Source organism: Aptenodytes forsteri, unplaced genomic scaffold, assembly GCF_000699145.1.
Source record: "Aptenodytes forsteri isolate BGI_AS27 unplaced genomic scaffold, ASM69914v1 Scaffold26, whole genome shotgun sequence".
Lineage (NCBI taxonomy): Eukaryota > Metazoa > Chordata > Aves > Sphenisciformes > Spheniscidae > Aptenodytes > Aptenodytes forsteri.
In genome coordinates, this window is record NW_008794125.1 from 2,053,192 (window position 1) to 2,072,995 (window position 19,804).

The window sequence follows — 19,804 nt, forward strand, 5'->3', positions numbered from 1 at the left end:
CTTTTCAGCTCCTCATGCTCTGCCAGCGAGAAGCTGGGAGGGGGCACAGCCAGGACAGCTGACCCAAAGCGGCCAAAGGGATATTCCATACCATACGATGTCATGCTTAGTACATGAACTGGGGGGAGTTGGCTGGGAAAGGGGTGACCACTGCTCGGGAACTGGCTGGGCATGGGTTGGCAGGTGGTGAGCAATTGCGTTGTGCATCACTTATCTTGTATATTCTTTTATCAGTTGTTGTTATTTTTTTTTTCCTTCCTTTTCTGTCCTATTAAACTGTCTTTAACACAACCCACAAATTTTACTTTTTTTTTCCTGATTCTCTCCCCCATCCCACTGCGGGGGGGAGTGAGCGAACGGCTGTGTGGTGTTTAGCTGCCTGCTGGGTTAAACCACAACACTTGATAAGAGCCCAGCCTGTTAAGCAGGGTCTAACTCACTGTGGCAGTGCTGCATTCACTTTACATACCTGGTGGTGGCCGTCTTCTAACAAGAAACCAGGAGTTCATATGGTGCATCCTACATCTCGGTTCCTCCTCAACCACAAGGATTTTTAAACCAACAGCTCCTGTTTCTTAATCTGTAGAGTAGGCTGGAGTGAAGCTATCCCGTGTCCCTACTAGTTAAGCTGGGTGATTATGTGGAGAACACCACACAATTATTGAAACTAAAGAAGAAGGATGTGTAAGGTGAAACCTGATGTTGTAGATCATTGGTTGCCCAAGCGAGTATTACCTACTTGTTTTGTATCAAAGAATCATAGCCTGATGCATGTGAACAGTCCTAGAAACAGTGCTTGCCATTCCCTCTTAAAAGAGAGATTTGTCTGCATCATTGGTCATCTTTACTTTCTTCTTCTCTAATCCACCACAAAGAGATATTTAAAAATAGTTTTATCCCTGTCTTCTAAGCTAGTAGCTAGTGCACTGTCCTGGCGAGCAGGAACTAGGAGTGCAAATGTTTTCAAGCTGGAGAAATCGTAAAAAACAGGTCTCTAATTCCTGTGCTAGGGCTCTAACAAGACTGTTAGAGAGAGGCTTGCTGGTGCCGCCTCTTAATTTGGGACTTGACTGATGGGAAATAAGAAATAAACTGAAGTGTGTGTCAGCCACCTGTAGAAGAGAGTCTCTGCTGTAAGAAATGTGGGCTGTATTGGAGCTAATTGATCTCAAGATGGAAGGCAGCAGATTCTGTTATCAATTCCTGGAACCATCAAGTTCACCAGGAACAACAACTCTTTAATATAATAAACGCTCTCCTTGAAAAGAGCGAATAATCCTGACTCCCCTTCGAACACTTAAGGGTTTGTGCTACCTGTGACACAGGGAGAGGATAATTCTGATGTTAGATTCTAGCAATGATGCGACAGCGACTGCTTTATGGTGGTGAACAAGACACAGCTGTGACTACTAACTTCCAATCAATATTAATTTGGGTGATAATTTCTTCACACACTGCAAACTGACCTCAGGTTTACATTACAGAATTGTACGTTAATTCAAATAAATCACACATCCAACCAATATCGCTTTTAAGCTTGGTACAATAAATGTGTAGTACATGAAAGGAATGCTCAATGAGCTGTTATTGAGTCATTACGATTCATATCTTCCACAAAAGCGAACAGGAAAAATGGAGAGGAGTTGTCGTTACGGTAAACTTGCATTATATCTAATGATGAATACATTTGATTCACAGGATAAAATCCATCCTCTGTCATGTTATTTTAGGCAGTAGTGAATTCCTGAGTGTTAGTGCTGGCTTGCATGAAAGCATTTTAACTGGAAAATTCTGGGCAGAAAATGTTAGTCTGAGTCTTTTTTTTTTTTTTCCCCTTCTTTTTTTTCTCAGTTCTGGGGATGATTTAAAGGCCTGTGATCTCGACTAGTCTCATGCTGCAATCTGTGCCGGTGCCTTACCAATCCTTTTGTCTTCTGTCTCGTCACAGTCCTCTGGAGCTATGCCCTGTCATAGCCAATCACATAAATCCTCAGCGGCGTGCTCGGTGCTGTGTTACCTCTGATGTTCTGCTCCCTTGGCTCTGACCTGTGGTTCCTGGATGGTTCAGGAGTATTTCTTACATCCTATTGGGGCCTTTGACTTCAAGCCTCTAGCTAGCTTTATTGAATCTGGATCTTGCTGAATCTGAAAGGAAACCCTTAAACTAGCGTAAACATGCTAGATGTACATGTAGGCAGGATCCCTATGCTGCTTTAACCAATGAAGAAGGCATTTATGCTGGTACTTGTTTTGGTGAATCATGACAGCGCAAAACTCCTCGCTCTCAAAATGGCCCAATTTATGTCAATAATGAGGTGGCTGTCAGTGGTGGCACAGCGAAGTGTGCTCTAGGAGCAGTGTTGGAAAAGCAGTTCAGCAGAAGCATTTGGTATACGTGCCATCTGTTTTTATGAAGGCTTCTCCATATTCATGGTGCCTCTTTCCCATTATTGTTGAATGAATGGACATAGGCAAGGGAAAAGTTACATCAGTCTGAAAAGAAGTGATCCATACTGTGCAAAATGCACACAGAGGTGTGAGGACAACTGGCTGGCCCAGGAAGTAACAAAAATAGGGTGCATGTGTGCATGCAAGAAGGGATCCTAATCATCAGAGCTTCAGAAAGAGAGGGGAGGGAAGGCCGTGAGTAAAGGAAGACTGTTCTAATGGGAAATGTGTAAAGTGTAGGCCCAGAAAAAAGTGGAGTAACCTGTGCAGAAAGCTTTTATATTGCATCAAAAGTTGCTCAAGAAACATGCCACTGGGAGAATTGCTTATTTACTTTATGAGGATAAGAGGGGAGAGCTGTAGAGAGAAGCAAACGGAGTTCATACAAAGCATGAATATAGCACCCTGGTTGGAATTCGTCCCCCTGAGCTAATTTGCTCTTTCTATTTAGTCTGTTCCTTTTGAGTTCCCAGAGGGAAGGTATTAATGTCTAGGTGAGACCTTCATGCACAGTCTGCTTATTCAAGAGGAACAGTAACTGATCTGCCTTAAGTCTCAAGACGCTACCTCTCAACTTCAGGTTATGAAGTGTGCTGTTCACTTCCAACTCCAATTTATCTGTTCTGCGAAAAGTGGTTATTGCAGTGTTTGAGCTGGACGTACTGAAGTCAGAACTTGCTAAGTAATTATGGAAGCTTTAGGAAGAAGTGTACGTGAGAAATGTTAAACCAATCTAATTTTAAAATACTTGCGGTGGATTGTGTTGCATCCTGTTACTTTAAGTGTGTTTTTTGAATGCACTTCACTGTCTGGCTTCATGTAGCCTGAGCGTGGTATCAATAAGAGCTGCTATGTTAGAATAGCATCAGTGTAGGTGTCCTAGGCCATAAATTGCATCTTTTCCTGTCTCTGCCTTCTGCTACTCACATGACCCCATGCAAAGGCTCAGCCAGGTGTTTTGTGTTGCATCCTGTTACTTTAAGTGTGTTTTTTGAATGCACTTCACTGTCTGGCTTCATGTAGCCTGAGCGTGGTATCAATAAGAGCTGCTATGTTAGAATAGCATCAGTGTAGGTGTCCTAGGCCATAAATTGCATCTTTTCCTGTCTCTGCCTTCTGCTACTCACATGACCCCATGCAAAGGCTCAGCCAGGCACTCTGTTCCTTGCTCCTCTTTCCCACAGATCCCTGGTAGCAGTTTACCTTCCTAAAGACTTTTCCCCAAAACAAAGTCATCATAAGAGCCCATGCTAGATTTTTTTACTATGATAGTTTTCCTTTATGATACATTTCATTTACATTAGAAAACATTTTAGCTTTTTTCCTAATTTTCATGATAGCATGAATGAAGTTCAGTTAATTAACATGTATTCCCTTGAAAAGATAAACCTTGCAAGAAACTTTTGAGGTATTTTTGTGACTTTTCTTGATGAAACTGCACTTCAGTAGTGATCTAACAGATCTGATTGTTTATTTTGATAAATGTGATCACTAGAGTTGGTGTCTCAGAATTTACTGGGGGAGGATGCTACGTCCTGCGGTGCCTGTGTACTGTGAACTGACAAACATGAATGCTGTTTGGTCTCCTTCTACTGACCGTACTAAGTCGGACTTGGTGTTTCACTTGGATAAGTGCTATTCCGTCAGCTTGAATGACTAATACTCTTCTGCCCCATTTATTGAAGTACTTTTACTGTATCTATTACAGTACTCTTGCGGGAGAAGTGTTCACTGAGAAGCAGCGAAACCCAAGGTTAGCAGGGTTTAACACGGGAAAAGAATAACCTAGAAAGACGGAGTCATGTTGTAAAGTAGCATAAGATTTGCGGGTTTTCAATAGAATCTGATTCTAGATAGATACATCAATGACAGATACTGGCTACCTGGGACAGAAGAAGAGTTTCAGGATAAAAAACTTTCTCTGAAGAAGGACAATGAATCAAATTAATAATTTGAAATAATGACACTACAGCAGAAATGTATCCCCATCCCCTTCCACCAACACTGGTGGTGCCAGTCTTATGATAACAGTTGGTGAATTTATGGTGAGTATCAGTTAAGTGTATAAAATACTCTCAAGTGTGCTTTTATATGTGTTTCAATAGAAACGATTACTGTAAAATGACTATTAATGATGAGAGACGATGACTGTTTCAGCACATGAAAGCAAGGGAGAAGATGGGAATAATGAGAATAAGGAGGAGACAGATGGTCTTGTAATAAGGGCTGATGATTTTCAATTCATTCAATGTGTGCTCATCCACTGGAAGGATGACCTCTAAAAAAGTTTAAATGGCCAGGGGTGATGGCTTTCAGGTGCTCCTCAGGCCAAAACAGTAAAGATATATAAATGTCTGTAATAGCTAAGTATTTATTAGTATGAACCTTGATGAGGGATCTAGAGAATCTGCTAGAACAAGTTCAGGTTTTCTTTTCTGGTGCAGAACTCTGTATTTGGAGCAGTGGCTTGTTTGTTTGAGACCACATTCTCCAAAGCACTGTACTTGATTTAATATTGGGGGGTGGAGGCGGTTGCTGCTCCTGTATTCATCAGAAAGCTCTATCACCGTGATAGCACTTCATAATTACTGAGGTGGCATCATCAAAGAAGAATAACCTCTAGATGCAAAATCTGTCTCTGTGACAGAAGGCCAGGGTCCTGCTTTATTGCTGTAAGCCAGCTTCACTAGGGTTCTACGCTATTTGCTGAGTGCAACGTCGTGTGATATGGAAAGGCATTTTTGAATTTTCAGTTTTGGTAACTTTTGTAGGAAAACGAAAGTCCCGGTCAAATGACTATAGACAAGAGATGGGAAACCAAAGGACCTCTCTGGTAATACTGCCAGCGGTGACTTTTGGATTTGTTTTTTTACTGCAGTGAGGTGATCTGCTAACAATAAGCATTTAAAAGTTCAAGGTTAAAATGAATATTGGTTTATGCTGCATGATCTGTGTTGTTTATAGGTCAGCAGTTTGTCCTCTGATCCTTAACCATAAACCCTCAAAGGGCTCATCACCTATCACAAGGCAATGTTCAGCGTGTTCAGGCTGTTCCTTTGCAGAGGGAGCAGCCCCTCCTCCTCACCTCCCAGCCCGTCCTTTCTAGAGTGCCTATATCCAACTAGTGCAACCCTCCAAACATGGAAACCCTCTCACCATATTTCTGTAATCCTGGTGGATCAAAGCTATGCACCTTCTAATTCCTCCTATGTTGTTTCCTATGATGTGTATACTTGTGCACAGGCACTTGAGATGGGCTCCCGCTTGCGGTGCCTTCACAAGGAACGTACCAGAGCTTCCCCTTCACTGTTCACAGTGCCCCTCCTTCTCATCACCCTGTCATCATCATCATCATTCCCTGACCACCAGGGAATTCACCATTCCAGGTTAGCAAGCCTGTCAGTAAAGATTCTTCTGCCCCACTTTTTCAGATGGGTCTTATCTTCTCTCCCATAGTCTTCATTCCTCAACAGAATGAAAAGGTAAAAAACCCCGTAGCATTGCAGTCACTTTTAGCCAAGCATAACTATAGCCATGTTCCAATTCAAATCATAAAGCTGGACATGAATTTAGGGTGAGGTGTTTAATAGTGGTTCAGCATGATATGAAGCATCATCTTCAGTTCTTAAAGAACGGCTCCGGGTAGGTTAGCACCCCATGCTATCGTGAACTTTAACTGTGCAACCTCGATGTTGTGTTCACTTGCCTTTCTGTTGTACCTAGCAGGCTTCCTCTTATTAAGAGTACTGTCACATTCTCTGTTCAGGCACCGCACAATTTCTCCTCGTCCTTATCTCTCACCCCTGCTGAATGAGTGGCAACACTCTATTATGAAAAACAAATCCCATTATGACAAACAAATCCCATTGTGTGCATATAGCAAGAGTTAATCTCAGCTGCTTTGTTCTATAACAAAGCAAGAAACAGCTGCTGAGATTAATAGGCAAGGTGAAGATGAGGCGGTTCAATCCATCATCAAATTGGTTCACTTCAAGTGTACTAAGAGCGGTAGGGTTACCACTATTCTCTAGCAAATCCCTAGGAAAAAAAAAAAACAGAAGGAAACATTGTTTTCCCTTGCTAAGATGAAAAGGTATATGTAGAGAGAGATGTCTAGAGAGATTTTTGGGATTGGGAGGATGTCTGAGAAGGGAAGAAATAGCTTAGGCAAAAATTGAAATGTTAGCATCTGAACAAAAAAAAGTCAGCAAGCTCCAGTTGTTGTCCTGTTGTTCTTTCATACTTATCCCCTTCCTATTTTCCCCATTTCTTTTCCTTTTCTTTCTACTTAATGGTAACCGTGTTGTCTGCCAGCTGGCTCCAGGGCACAAATTCTTTGTATTCAAAATCCGGCTAGTGTTTTCTCCACAACTTTCCCAACAAAACTTTGAGGTTAACTTAAAAAAAAAAAAAATTGAGATATTTTAAATTATCAAATACTGCGTCATTTTTGTTCTTTCTGGTTTTGAGCCCTTTTAGACTTGCTGCTTTGCAGTCTGCAGGGGCATAGAGTTGTCTTCTATGTTGTGGTTTTGGCAACTTGATTTTATTGTTTAAAACAACATTCGGCAGCATTAGGTATACCATAAAGGACTGGCAGTCAAGAAAACACGTGGCTTATTCAAATCCTGGATCACTTGCCCTAAGGCAAACACCGAGTCAGTGGCAGAGCTAGTTGTCTGTGGGTCTGCTGCTGGAGGATATTCTCCATGGTGGCATATTGGCCTCTGTTTTAAAAACAAAAAACCCCCCAACCAATCCCCCCACCCCAGACCCTGCACATAGTTGTGTGTAGTTTGCATGTAGTTGTAATTGCATGTGATTTTATTTTAAAACAACATTCGGCAGCATTAGGTATACCATAAAGGACTGGCTGTCAAGAAAACACGCGGCTTATTCAAATCCTGGATCACTTGCCCTAAGGCAAACACCGAGTCAGTGGCAGAGCTAGTTGTCTGTGGGTCTGCTGCTGGAGGATATTCTCCATGGTGGCATATTGGCCTCTGTTTTAAAAACAAAAAACCCCCCAACCAATCCCCCCACCCCAGACCCTGCACATAGTTGTGTGTAGTTTGCATGTAGTTGTAATTGCATGCTGCAAATCCTGGATCACTTGCCCTAAGGCAAACACCGAGTCAGTGGCAGAGCTAGTTGTCTGTGGGTCTGCTGCTGGAGGATATTCTCCATGGTGGCATATTGGCCTCTGTTTTAAAAACAAAAAACCCCCCAACCAATCCCCCCACCCCAGACCCTGCACATAGTTGTGTGTAGTTTGCATGTAGTTGTAATTGCATGCTGTTTAATAATCCTTCTCTTCGAGAAATTGTAACGCATGTTAAATAAAAAGCCAATAAATGGAAAAGCATTTCTCAGGCTCTGCTTTTGTATAGTTTTCTGTAAAAAGATTTTCAAAGCCAACTCCCATTCACCCTGCTGTAGGAACTCACAGCTGACGTTTTACTTGTCTGTAGAGCAATAGGTTAGATTATATTAAAACATTCCGCCAAACAGCCATGTGTTTTGTTTTATTGCTGTTTTCCAAAGACTTTCATAGTCAGATACGAGATGGAAAGCCATCTGCTTTGCCAGTTAAAGTAGACTGAGATACAGAATATCTGTATTGTGCTTATTCAAACTCCATCCTACAAAAAATATACATTTGTCTTCAGTGCATTCAGTGTGCTGTAGAAGTCGGGTAACATTCTTGCTGAATAGGGCACAGTTGATTGTAAACATAAGTGAAATTTACTGGGTTTAAAAGCCTTTGTTTGTTGTAGTATGTCAAGAAAAGGTTCTTTATTTCCTGTTGCTATTGACTGTATATAGACCGTTTGTTTCTCTGTCACGAGATAAGGTGTCTGCTATGGAAAAAGCTGGTGACATAACTGGTGACTAAGGTGAACTTGAACTCTTCTTTGCTAAAAGACATGGACAAATTACTAGCAGTGAAAAATAGTTCTGACTTGATGATATAAGGAAACTTTTCCACTGTTTGGATAGTCAGGTATCGGAACAGGTTGCCCAGACAGGTTGATCGGTCTCTCTCCTTGGAGGTTTTTAACACCCAACTAGCTCAAGCCCTGAGCACTGTGGTCTGATCCCGTCGCTGATCCTGCTTTCAGCAGGAGGTTGGGTTGGGGACTTCTGAAGGTCCCTTGGAGCCGAGGTTGTTCCGCAGGTCTAAGCGTTAGCAACGAAGTCCTGCCTTGCTGCCCATTTCACTAGGCTGGCTGCTCTGAGTTTGCGAAGTGATTGATTTGATTACTCCTTAAAGGGCAGATTTACACCTAGGAAAGGCTGCATAATATATGAGACAGAGGAGGATAAGTTCCATCCCAGCAGAGATCTGTCTGCCTCTAAAGCAGGATTTTCAGCCTCAATAATCTCTGGTGTCCTGAAAGGCCTGGGCTCTCTCTGACGGGGCAGGCTGGCTCTGATTTTGTGTTAATTGGCACTTTTAATTGTGTTAATTTGACACTGTCGTTCCACAGTGTATGCTGCCACTTAATTTGGGTAAAGTTTGCTTGTAGAGATACGTGCAGTGTTTGCCTGCGGCATTTCAGTCTTGTTTGTTTACTGGAGAGACTGAACAGGGCGCTTAAATGTTGGCTCCTGCTCGTACAGCGTCTCGAGGCACCCAGGCCGTTCCCCGCGGGTGCTTCGCAAGGTCAAGGCCACATCTCTTGTTTCATGGAGCTGTCACTTTGCCACTCTGCACAGAAAACCTGACTGTTGTCCTGTGCAGAGTGCTAGTCTATTAAAGTCTGTTGTACGGCATTATGTGTTGAAAAAGCATCTATGGCGTTATGGTCCTCACGCCCTTAGCTTTGTTCCCTTGTCACATTTCGGAAGCCCTGGGTCACGCAGAAATGGCCAGCCTAAAATAGAAAAACATCTCTGATTAGCATGGTCTTGTTTTCACTGAGCTGATACAAATCATGTCTGTTAAGATCATGTGAAGTGTGGGGAGTGGTGTCTGCAGTGAAGGTGGAAGCTGGTCAGACCAAAAAATGCAGCCTGATGACTGCAGTCATTAAAAGCAGCAGGGAGAAAGAGAAGCTGAAGTTGCCACTGACTCAGCTGTTTAAAAGTTGTCATTGTTTTTAAACCCAAAATCTTAAACCAATGAAGCTGTTGTAATTCTTTCAGTAATTTAACAGATCTAAGATTTCTCTGCAGATTCTTTTAAGTGAGTATGTAACTTCAAAAAATTACGTGATTAATTTTGTTTACTTCCTATGATCTGCCATCGCTTCTGCCCCCTCCTTTGAAGATCTTACTTGTTAAGGACTGTAAACGGCATTAACTGATGCTGTCCTGGTTCCAGCTGGTTTGAGGCTGCCCTTTTGAAACAGTTTTTGGTGCTGTAGTTTTTGATAAGCTTTTGCGGGCTGTAGTCTGGCAGCACAGCTAAACTGACGCAGTGATGGGCTGCAGTTGAAAGGGACGATGTTGTACAGTTTCAGCAGCTCCCTTGGGCTGACAGCGGCATTTGACCGACCATGCATCGAGCTCCTCAGAGATCTAAACCAGTAGAAAATCAACAGTCTTCTTGCCAGTTAACTCTGGGCTGGCTTGGTACGAGGTCAGCTGAGCTGCTGGCACCAGCACAAGGGAGAGGCTAGAGGCAAGGGGGAGAAGTGGCTCATCTGTATGGTTAAACTATTTTCTTGGACTTCATTTATCTTGTATTTTAAGTCCATAAACAGCACTGAAGCTGAAAGAGAGTACCCCATCATCTTATCCCTGTTATTTTTCCCACAACGGCAACACCCTGTCCTCCATTGTGCCAGTTAAGAATTTGCGTAGCCAAATGCTGAACTGCAAAATTAAGCCAGGCAAATTCCCCACTGTTTTGATGGATTGGTTTTCACCAGGTTTCTTTTGTGTCGCTGCACAAATGCTTGCACCAGAGCAGGAGGGTGATAAAGGGAAGAAGCGAGTGGCCCAGGGTGCAGGGGAGGGTGACTGCTTATTTGACTGAATTTGGATTGCCAGCTTCAGCTGTCTTAACTTATGCCTGGAATTACAATATTAGGTAATGATTATATCTGTACCCAGTATTTCACTGGTCCGTGAACATTTTAAAAATGTCCTTTCCTTTTTCCTCCCTGTAGATTTTCTTTGCTATATGCACTGTGCAGGCTGCAACAGCCCATGGGGTTGAGATTCAGGTGGCTGACTGATCCCTTCCTTACTCCTTTTGTCCCAAGGACACAGCACAGGAGGCTGTATTGTAAATGTTTCCTGGGGCAGGGGCAAGACTTGTTTAAATCACTGACTATCTTTAAGTCTTATGACTGGCTGGGAGAAACCAGATAGGGAGGAAGAGGTAGGGAAAGAAGATAGCAACTGTGAGGCTCAGTCAGAAAATGTTGGGACCCACTGTTGCGGAGGGAGGTCTTGGAATGGGCATGTGCTACAGAGACCGAAGGAAACACTGGTAGCTAGAAACCTCTGAAAATTTTGCCTCGCGTCCATGTTCATTTCGACTTTCATCAGTCTTTTTAAAAAGGCTTTGCTAACACTGAGGGGGATGGAAAATGGTAATCATTGCAGTGGTTACCCTTCTCAGTGGGACTGAGCTGTGCAGGTTTGCAGGCAGTGTGCAGATGCGTTGCTGCTATACGGAGGTCGCTTGTATCGTGGTCAACAGCATGGATCAAGAGGAGGCAGGTAACCTTTATTGGCCCACTTACCATAACCGCATTGTCCACAGCATCCCTGCATCTTCCCTTTCCTTTAATCTTCAGTCACACTCTTTTGTCCTCACTGTCATTTGTTCCTTATAGAAGGAATTAATAAAGAAAAGCAGTTTCCTAAATAGGGTATTTAAAATGTTCTGAACCTACATGAAACAAGTTATAAAAATATGCTTCTGTCTTTTCCTTCTTCATTCTTGCAGATGGAATTAGCTTCTCCCTGCAGAATTATATATCCATCACTTCAGGGATTTCAGTAGTTTATATTGTTGGAAGTTGCTGTTGGAGAGTCTCATTCAGAATGATTTTACATCATGACCTTTCTGCTTTATAGCCCTGGAAGCTGTCATGCCTGCTGTGTTATTTCTGTTCTTTATGTTATTTTCTATATGTTTTGCAGTGTTACTTCTACAATCCCAAGCCATCATTAGCAGTCTTCCTAGCATCTGTGGGGCCATTGTCTCTATTAGTACTGGAGAGTTCGTCCAGCAGACACTTTGCATAGTTGTCCAAAGCAGATTTTTGGATCAGAATTTATTCCCTCTGTGGCCTTGAGAGAGGCACTGAGCTGGGTTTCTCACCAGGTACAGGGGATTTACATCCCTTCCCCTTACCACCTGTAAACGTCTTCTCTGCAAGCTTTTTCAGCGTGAATTTCAACTCCCAAGACAGAGATGTTTATGCAAGTTGTGATGCATCATGCAAGCCAGTCCTCAGGCCGCTGTTTCCAGCAACTTCCTTGTGTGCTGGGTGGGACTTGGTGGTTTGCTGCTGCCTAGAGGTTGGTGGGAGGAGATTTTCCTTTCTCAGCTAGCACACTATTGCCATACATATGGATACTCATTTCTATCTGAAAGTGTATAAAGGTTGCCCACCGTTCAACCATTTTCAGATGCTCTTCTTACTTCCCTCTGTCCCACGGATATTGCAGCGAAGCCCGTGTTTCCGTTCTGCAAGTGCACTGTAAATGTGCAGATTTGACCATGTCAGAGCAACTGGTGTCTTTTTATTTTTTTTAATTGTATGCATATTTTGCATAGAAAACCAAAGGCTCAGAAAATCTTAGTTCAATCCACAGTTAATTAGCGTTCCCATCTATTTGTCTTGCTTGACTGGAATTGCAGAAGAGACTAAAACTAGCAAAATTTGCGGCTAAATCCTTCCATCAGTTGTTTGCCACCTGTTTAGTATTGTAGGTCCTGTCTGAATCTGATTGTCTGCATTCATATCCTACCTACTCTATTGATAGTTTAGTTTGCTATTCACCATTAACATTACCCAAACTTAAACTAGATGTCAGTAAAAATATATCTTTCTGTTGACGCTGCTATTGGAATAGCGAACCTTAGTTCCTAAAATTCAGTGTCTTGGTATCTTTGCTAGATTTTAGTCCTAACTGGATGGAGAACTTAATGAACTCAGCGAAACACCTCCTACAATTGCTTTGTGTTGTTCAGCATTCAAATAGTCCCTTTAGTCTACCGGGTCTGTGATGCTCTGCAAGTGCATGCCTAGAAGATTAAAATTACTCTCATCAGTTACTGTCTACAGAGCCAGCCATGTTTTCTTACTAATCCATTATGCTGGAACGAGAATGTCTGTCTTAACTGCCACTGCCCCACTGCCATCAGCCTGCTTCTTCCCTTCTGGGCTGTCACATTGCTTACTCAGTTGACTGTGCAAGACTTAGGTTTTATAAGTCCTTGTGGGCCTTCTTGCAACATTTTCTACATTGGCCTTCATTTGAATGGGTTGAGACTTGTGATTTGCTTCTCTTCCTCAGCGCAGCAACCACTGTTCTACCTACCTTTTTCCATTTGCTCTGAACTGCATTTGTCATAACTTTATCATGCTGTCATTACAATAGTGTTTCTCAGCATATTTTTATCTAACAACCTGCTATATTCGAAAAAGAAAATCAACAAACCACCTTGTGCAGTCTTACTGTCATGGGTCTCCTTTGCACCCGAACACTATAGTATAGTACATGGCTATACTTCTCCAGCTTATTGATAGGGCTTTTTGCTCCCGCTTTGTTTGCATGCGTGGAAATGTGAGAATTTATTCTGGTTTGGTTTGTGTATTATGAAGTTGCAGTCACTTCACAAACCACTCCTGTTTAATGGAGTATTGGTTGAAAACAACTACCAAAGACTGCTTTCCAAAGAAAGCGCCTTTCATTCTGTAATGGCAGTAATTTTCTGTGGGATGAAGACAAGTGAACTCATTTTCAATGTGATAAGTGAGGTTTCAGGCGGTGGGAACGTACGGTTGATTTTCAGTGCGCTGTTTTACTTAGGTACATGCTTTATATCCTGACCCTCATGGGCAAAGTAAGTAGGAGCGCCCATGTTTCAATTAAGACATTTTTTTCATAAAATATTTTTGATGCTGAAATTTTCTATTCTTATTCTGCCTGTGAGTGCCCTTAACTGTTGTTGTAGGACCATCCAGTTAGCTACTTGACTGGGCAACGTGGCAGCTTTTCTAATTCAGTTGTTTTCACCTCTTATAGGAAGCAGCAAACATGCTACATCTTACGCAGAACAGGCTGAAGGAAGAAGAACAGCGCCTGCTTAAGAGTGGAAGTAAGTGGGATTTCTTCACCGCTTGTATTAGCCGAAAAATTGTGAAGTACTGGCTACTTTATGTATAAGTATCCACTTACAAGCCTGAAGCGGAGGGGACGTGGGATAGATGACAGAGTCAACAGGATATATTAGAAAAAGTGGAGTGATAATAACTTTAAAAGGACAACAGTGAAATAGGGAACCTAACGACTGTGAAATGCTTCTCTGCCTTGTAAATCTTAACTGCAGTACTGAGGGATGGAAACAGTCATCCACTAAACAAGCTGTGCAATTGCAGCAAGCAGATTTTAGGCTTCATTTTACTATTATCAAAGCCTATATGGGCTAGCACTTGTCCCAGCACGATGGGATCGCTGATGAAAGGTTGGTTTGCGAACAAACCCGGTTAGAGGATTCTACCCGGCCAAATGCTTGCGTGTAGGTGAGTAGTCTCATTGGTGTGTGGGACCGCTTGGCTGCCTCGTATCACACATGCGCTGGTGTGCCTTGCAAAACTGGAATATAATCTCTGTCCTCAGCAGCTAGCCTGCCACATTGCATGGCATGGAGTTTGGTTATGTGTTCGGATTAATTCTTGGTGATGTGTCTATCAGATCATAACTTTCGCAGATGAAGAACTCTCAGCTTGAAATGCTCTTCAATAGCACTGACCTTCAAAGTGGGGTCCACGATTGCCTGCTTGCATTTGCTTGATTTTTGTGTACCTGCAAAATGTGAATGCAATTAAATTTTTTTTTTCTTTTTTTATAAACTTATTCTTAATTAAATTAGAATTCTAGCTGAGGATCAGAAGGGAATAATAACCTCTTGAGGTTTTTCAGAAAGCTAACAAACCAGATTTTGCTCCTTTTGAGCCAAGCATTAGCAAGAACTTCCTCATTAATTACCCCTGTGAATTCAATATTGCAATAAGTGCATTTTTATATGGTAGTGGGGAAAAACAGAAGGGGAGTTAATTCTCAGGATCAGAGGGAGAGTTCGTGAAAGCTGAAATTGAGTAAAGACATAAAAATTGTGCTTCACTGTTTGTTTGCTGGCAGAGATTTTCAGAGCAAGCTCATGAAAGGAAATTCACTCATTTCTGCCCATCTTTGATCTCAGCTTCTTATGTCAATGCAGTAAAAAGTGAAGAAGTTTTAGCTGAAACATAGGATTTGTAATATAAATTATAAGAATGTGGAATTGTTTTAAGGATTTACTTGAGTGAAAAAGTCCAGGTCCTGCTATCTGACAGTTTCCAGGATAAATAAGTTCAAGAAGAGAAGAACATCTATCATCTGTAATCAGCATTATGAAGTATAACGTGAAAATTTGCTGATCTGCTTTCTCCTCATCTGTGGATTTTCACTTGGAAAACTATTAGTCATTTTGCATAACTGAAATGATATGAACCTTGCCTTTTAGTGAGTGATTTAACTGCCACCTAAGAACATGTGGTTATGACTTTTAATGACCTAAAAATAGTGCTATAATATATCTTTATTCAAGTACTTAATTGTCATAATTAGTAATTATTCTAGTGATAAGAGCACCAGGATCCTGTTTTTCAGTGCTGGCTCGTCTATTGATTGTCCCGTAACCTTGGAAAATCAAGTCATCTTTGTCAGTTCCAGCCTGCCTTTATCTGCACACGGTGTGGAAGTCTGCAGAGTTGCAGAGGTGTTACTGAGACAATAAATTTGGCTCTCAGAGGCCGTTTCCCCAGTCACGAGCATGGAGCACGGCTTCATTACTGGGTGCTGTAAGGTTAATTTATTGAACGTTGTAAAACTCTCCGAGACCACGGTTTGCTAACGTCAGGTACCAGGCTGTGCTTTTTCCTTAGACCAGACCCCACTCTCCTCCTCTCATTATTAGTGAAATGATGCCCTTTATACACTTCAAACCCAAGAGATTTACTTTGGTAAGAGAATGCAGAGGTTGGCGTCTTAAATGGCATAGTGCCCTGTCAGGGATAAGTTTACAGAACGGTTACGTTAATCCCAGGATCCTCGTCACAAGAAAAACACATTATTTGCACAAGAGGAAACAAAGAAACAGCAGCAGAACTGGTGCAGCATCACTGAACAGCTTTGCCTGCCCACCCCCCCCCAAAGGTTAATAGTGAAATTCACGCTAGAAATAGGAAGCACGATAAGGGATGGGGTTTCTGCCGTAGAGGATTCCCGAGAGCCCTTGGTCTGGCGGCTAGTGATTTTGTCAACGAGTACTGTGAGCATTGTGTGTATTGTGGGGAAATAGTACAGGCATGAGCACTTAAACATTCTTTCACCTATGTTTGGAGATTCTGCATGCTACATCCTCCTTCTAAGCTAGGATGTGCCCTGTTAATGAGACAGACGCAAGGAAGATTAAAGAAGGGCTTTTCTTCACCATCAGAAACAACTTTCTAAAGTAGGTTTTGGGAGGAAAAAATACTTCCTTAGTCCACTTGCATTTTTGAGTAATGCCCCCCACACAAAGCAAAGTGATTTTATCCTAAGTTTTCTTCCATCTTCAGTTTGTCAAAAAATTTAGGACTTTGTTGTCTGGGCCTTCAACCCAACAAATACGTTGTGCCTGCTCGCAGGACTGTTAAAGTAGACCCTGCTCTGACTTGGTCTTGCTCGTGCATCGGGTTCTGGAGACAAAGGGATTAGCTTCTTCCCCTTGCAGCTCCGCTCAGTGGAAGGTGGGCAGGCTGGCCTGATGTCTCCCAGTATCCTAAGACTCTCTGGCTGAATCTTGAAGGTCCGGGGTGGTGGAGTGAGCTTTGTTTGATTCATTGCTTTTCTATACAGAGGGGTAGCACGGGGCCAGTGCCTCCTGTGAGGAAAAGGGAAGGTTCTCTAACTCTCATTACACTTTGCCCCCGAGAGCTGCAAAACACTTAATGAGGCTCTTCTAACAGCATAGGCTGGAATCTGGTGATAAATTTGTTACCATTAACTGATAAAAGTCAGCATCCATTCTGCCCCTGTAAGCACTCTTACCTTTGTGTACCTTCCTAATTGATGCAGTTCTCTTATTGTCTGGATCCTTTGACCTTATCTCCTGCTAATTTGGTAAGAAGGGTTGCAAATTAACAGGTCATTTCTCTGCAGCAGAAGTTGCAGGAATTCTGGACAGCTCTCAGTTGAGTTTCAGGCTGAACTAACACCAGAGAAACCCAAATCATATTTCTTGTAAAGAAGAGCTGTGGAATGTAGGTTGAATTGCGCAGGTCTGTTAAGAATATAGAAAGCCCGTGGATATGTCATGGTACATGCATAAAACTTGCAAAAATGTTTGGTGTAATTCAGAAGCAGCCTGGTTATTTTTTTCTTTTGCTAGCATACGTTGCAAATCATCTTTTATTTCTGACAGAGCATCCCCATAAAACGACTGCACTAAAAAAAAAGAAAAGCTAACACTAAGTTATGTGAAAACCCATTCTTAAAATGTGTAAAGATGTTGAACTCTAGATACGGATCAGGCTTTGAGTGTTACTTACATGATGAAAATATACGAGATTAAGTATTTGCAGCAGTACAGAAATGTTTTTTGTGATGAGGGGTAAGTAACTCGCTGTTATTTTTGTAATCTTTACTTCACATAAGATGCTCTTAGAGAAACCAATATGCGATGTGGTGTTTTTCACACAGCGTGCTGCCCTTGTGGCACATCCAAGGCTGGTGCAAAGTGACGAATGCCAATTGACTGAAACTCAGGGCTCGGTTTCCTTGTGGTTCTTGGTTTCCAGTGGCTCTTAAAACATTCTATTAGACACTGCTCGGATGAGCACCGTGAAGGCTGTTGATAGAACTGTTGTCAGGTGTAGATACGTGAAGGGTTCCTCTGATAGTGGCTTGGTGTGAGAGGAGAGGGCTAGGAAGGTGACTGACCACAGCAGAAATTCAAGATGTTTTGTCAGGTTCATCCAAGGTTGAAAAAACATGTTTGCTGAGCAAAAAGTAACAAGTGGAAATGTTTCTAGACTGAAATACATTTTTTCAGACTAATCAGCTTATTACATTTACAGATCTTTCTTTCTCACTTTTTTTACACACTCTTTCATGTGTGTTTTCTCGCATTCTTTCTAAGATTCTTTTTTTGTCAATTTAAAAGCAGGCTATGTAAACTATACTTAAAAAAAAGTAAAATGTTTTGTTTTGAAAATACAAAAATAAACCCTTTGAATTTTTCAAAATACTTCCTGTATTTCTTTTGGGTAACGCTATGCCCAGGATTTGATTTCAGTTTGCAAAAATATTTGCTGTAAGACTGCATTTTTCATTGACTGTACCACTTTCTGGTGTGCCGCTCCAGTCAGCCCACCCTGCATACTCTTGCTTGGTCTGTAGAATGAATAAACATCCATGATACTCAGCATTTTGAAATCTGCACTACTTCAATATTGTTCAGCAATAGCAATGGGGTTAACTGATGCTCCTGGAGAGCTTCAGTTCTGCTCGATACACAGCCAAAGGGTTTCCTTGGCCAGTTCTACTGGCCGAGCTAACTCTTTCTTTTCTGACAGCCAAGCAAAATGTGCTTAGCTCTATCGTCTTGCTGAATTAAACAGAGCAAATAGATGTTGCCCTTTGGATAGCAAATCGCATGGCGCTGTTGCAGTTTGGTGCTGCACTGAATCTCTTGTACCCTTTCTACTCCAGAACTGAGGCTTTAAAATCTGACAGCAGATAAACAAAAAGCCCCATTGCAACAATTGCGGCATTTGAAGTGTAGCAGTGAGTCGCTGGGTAATTCCCACAAGGGCGAGGTGCCTGGATGATACTGCTGATGCTCAGCACTGTCACCAGCAGGGTGCTCAGACCATCCATCTTCTTGTAATGGACACTTGGAATTTGTCCACAATAGTCTTGTGTTTTGCTTGTTAAATAATTGCAAATTCATGTTCTAATTTAATAGTACGTTGATGGATTCTTGGCTTTTGAGATCATTAGAAATAGTTATGGTCTCTGAATATGACCTCTCTATAAAATGGGCCAAAAAATATCTAAGCTACTTATTCCTGTGCCAAGACCACAAATCCCAGTTTAAATGCAGCTTATCATCGAGAGTTATTTTTAATGACTTCAAGTGACAGAGACCTATCGCTTCCCTGGGCAGTGGTGAATCATCCTTACTGTTAAAAATGGGAGTTTGGACACTGTAGCAATGGACCATTTTAAAATGACCGAGCGAGGTAAGAAAGTGCACTTAGACCTCTAAAACCTACTGGTTGGTGTTTGTTGGTATGTTCTTGCCCAGTTTTAGTCTACGAAGGTCTAAACGTCCAAGCTTTCTGCTGAAGTTAGTAGGAGCCACAGGCGTTTGGACCTTGATCCAAGCTCTCAGTACCAGGATGAACTTTCCTCAGAGATCAGACGAAGGATCTCAGTTTTGTGCTAAGGACAAAGGATGTTCCCTACTGAAATTTATATATCAAAGCATTTCTTCCTGTTCGAATTGCAGAGCTGCAAATCCGTGAGTATTCCGGCTGATGTACACAACTAGTGTCTCTGAGTTTGGTGAGACACGAGTATGGGTTTGGTAGAACCAAGGCTTTCAAGTGGGAACTGAACTTCACCCTCCCTTTGGTCACATTAAAATCCCAATCCACCCCTTTTTTTTTTTTCCTGTTCTAAAACTTCATGCTGTTTGTTAAATGGATTTTATTTTGGATCAAGTGGCTGTCAGTTGCCCACTTGATTTTTTTTTCATGATGTTTTTTCACCAAAATCAACATCCCGCTGAATCCAGTAATTGCTGTGGAGCCAGCGCCTGTGTTTTCAAAGCAGTGATTTTTATTATGAAGTGGAACATGCTAAGCAACACTTACATCTAATTCTAAAGCATATCAATAACCAATGTCCTTTGTGCTCATTATCTTCAGCTGTGCTGGTTTTGGCTGGGATGGAGTTAATTTTCTTCACAGTAGCTAGCATGGGGCTGTGTTTGGGATTTGTGCTGGAAACAGTGCTGATAACACAGGGATGTTTTCGTTATTGCTGAGCAGTGCTGACACTGAGTCAAGGCCTTTTCTGCCTCTCACCCCACCCCACCAGCCAGCAGGCTCGGGGGCACAAGAAGCTCGGCAGG

At 42.1% G+C, this 19,804-nt stretch overlaps 1 protein-coding gene across 1 annotated transcript in view; it reads left to right on the plus strand.

The window, feature by feature from the left end:
- CLUAP1 (clusterin associated protein 1) overlaps positions 1 to 19,804 on the plus strand; it is a 73,261-nt gene that overhangs the window by 34,159 nt on the left and 19,298 nt on the right. Inside the window, exon 8 of the mRNA XM_009277440.2 lies at positions 13,666 to 13,738. Coding sequence (XP_009275715.1) covers positions 13,666 to 13,738 — 73 coding nt within the window. The remainder of the gene's footprint in view (positions 1 to 13,665; positions 13,739 to 19,804) is intronic.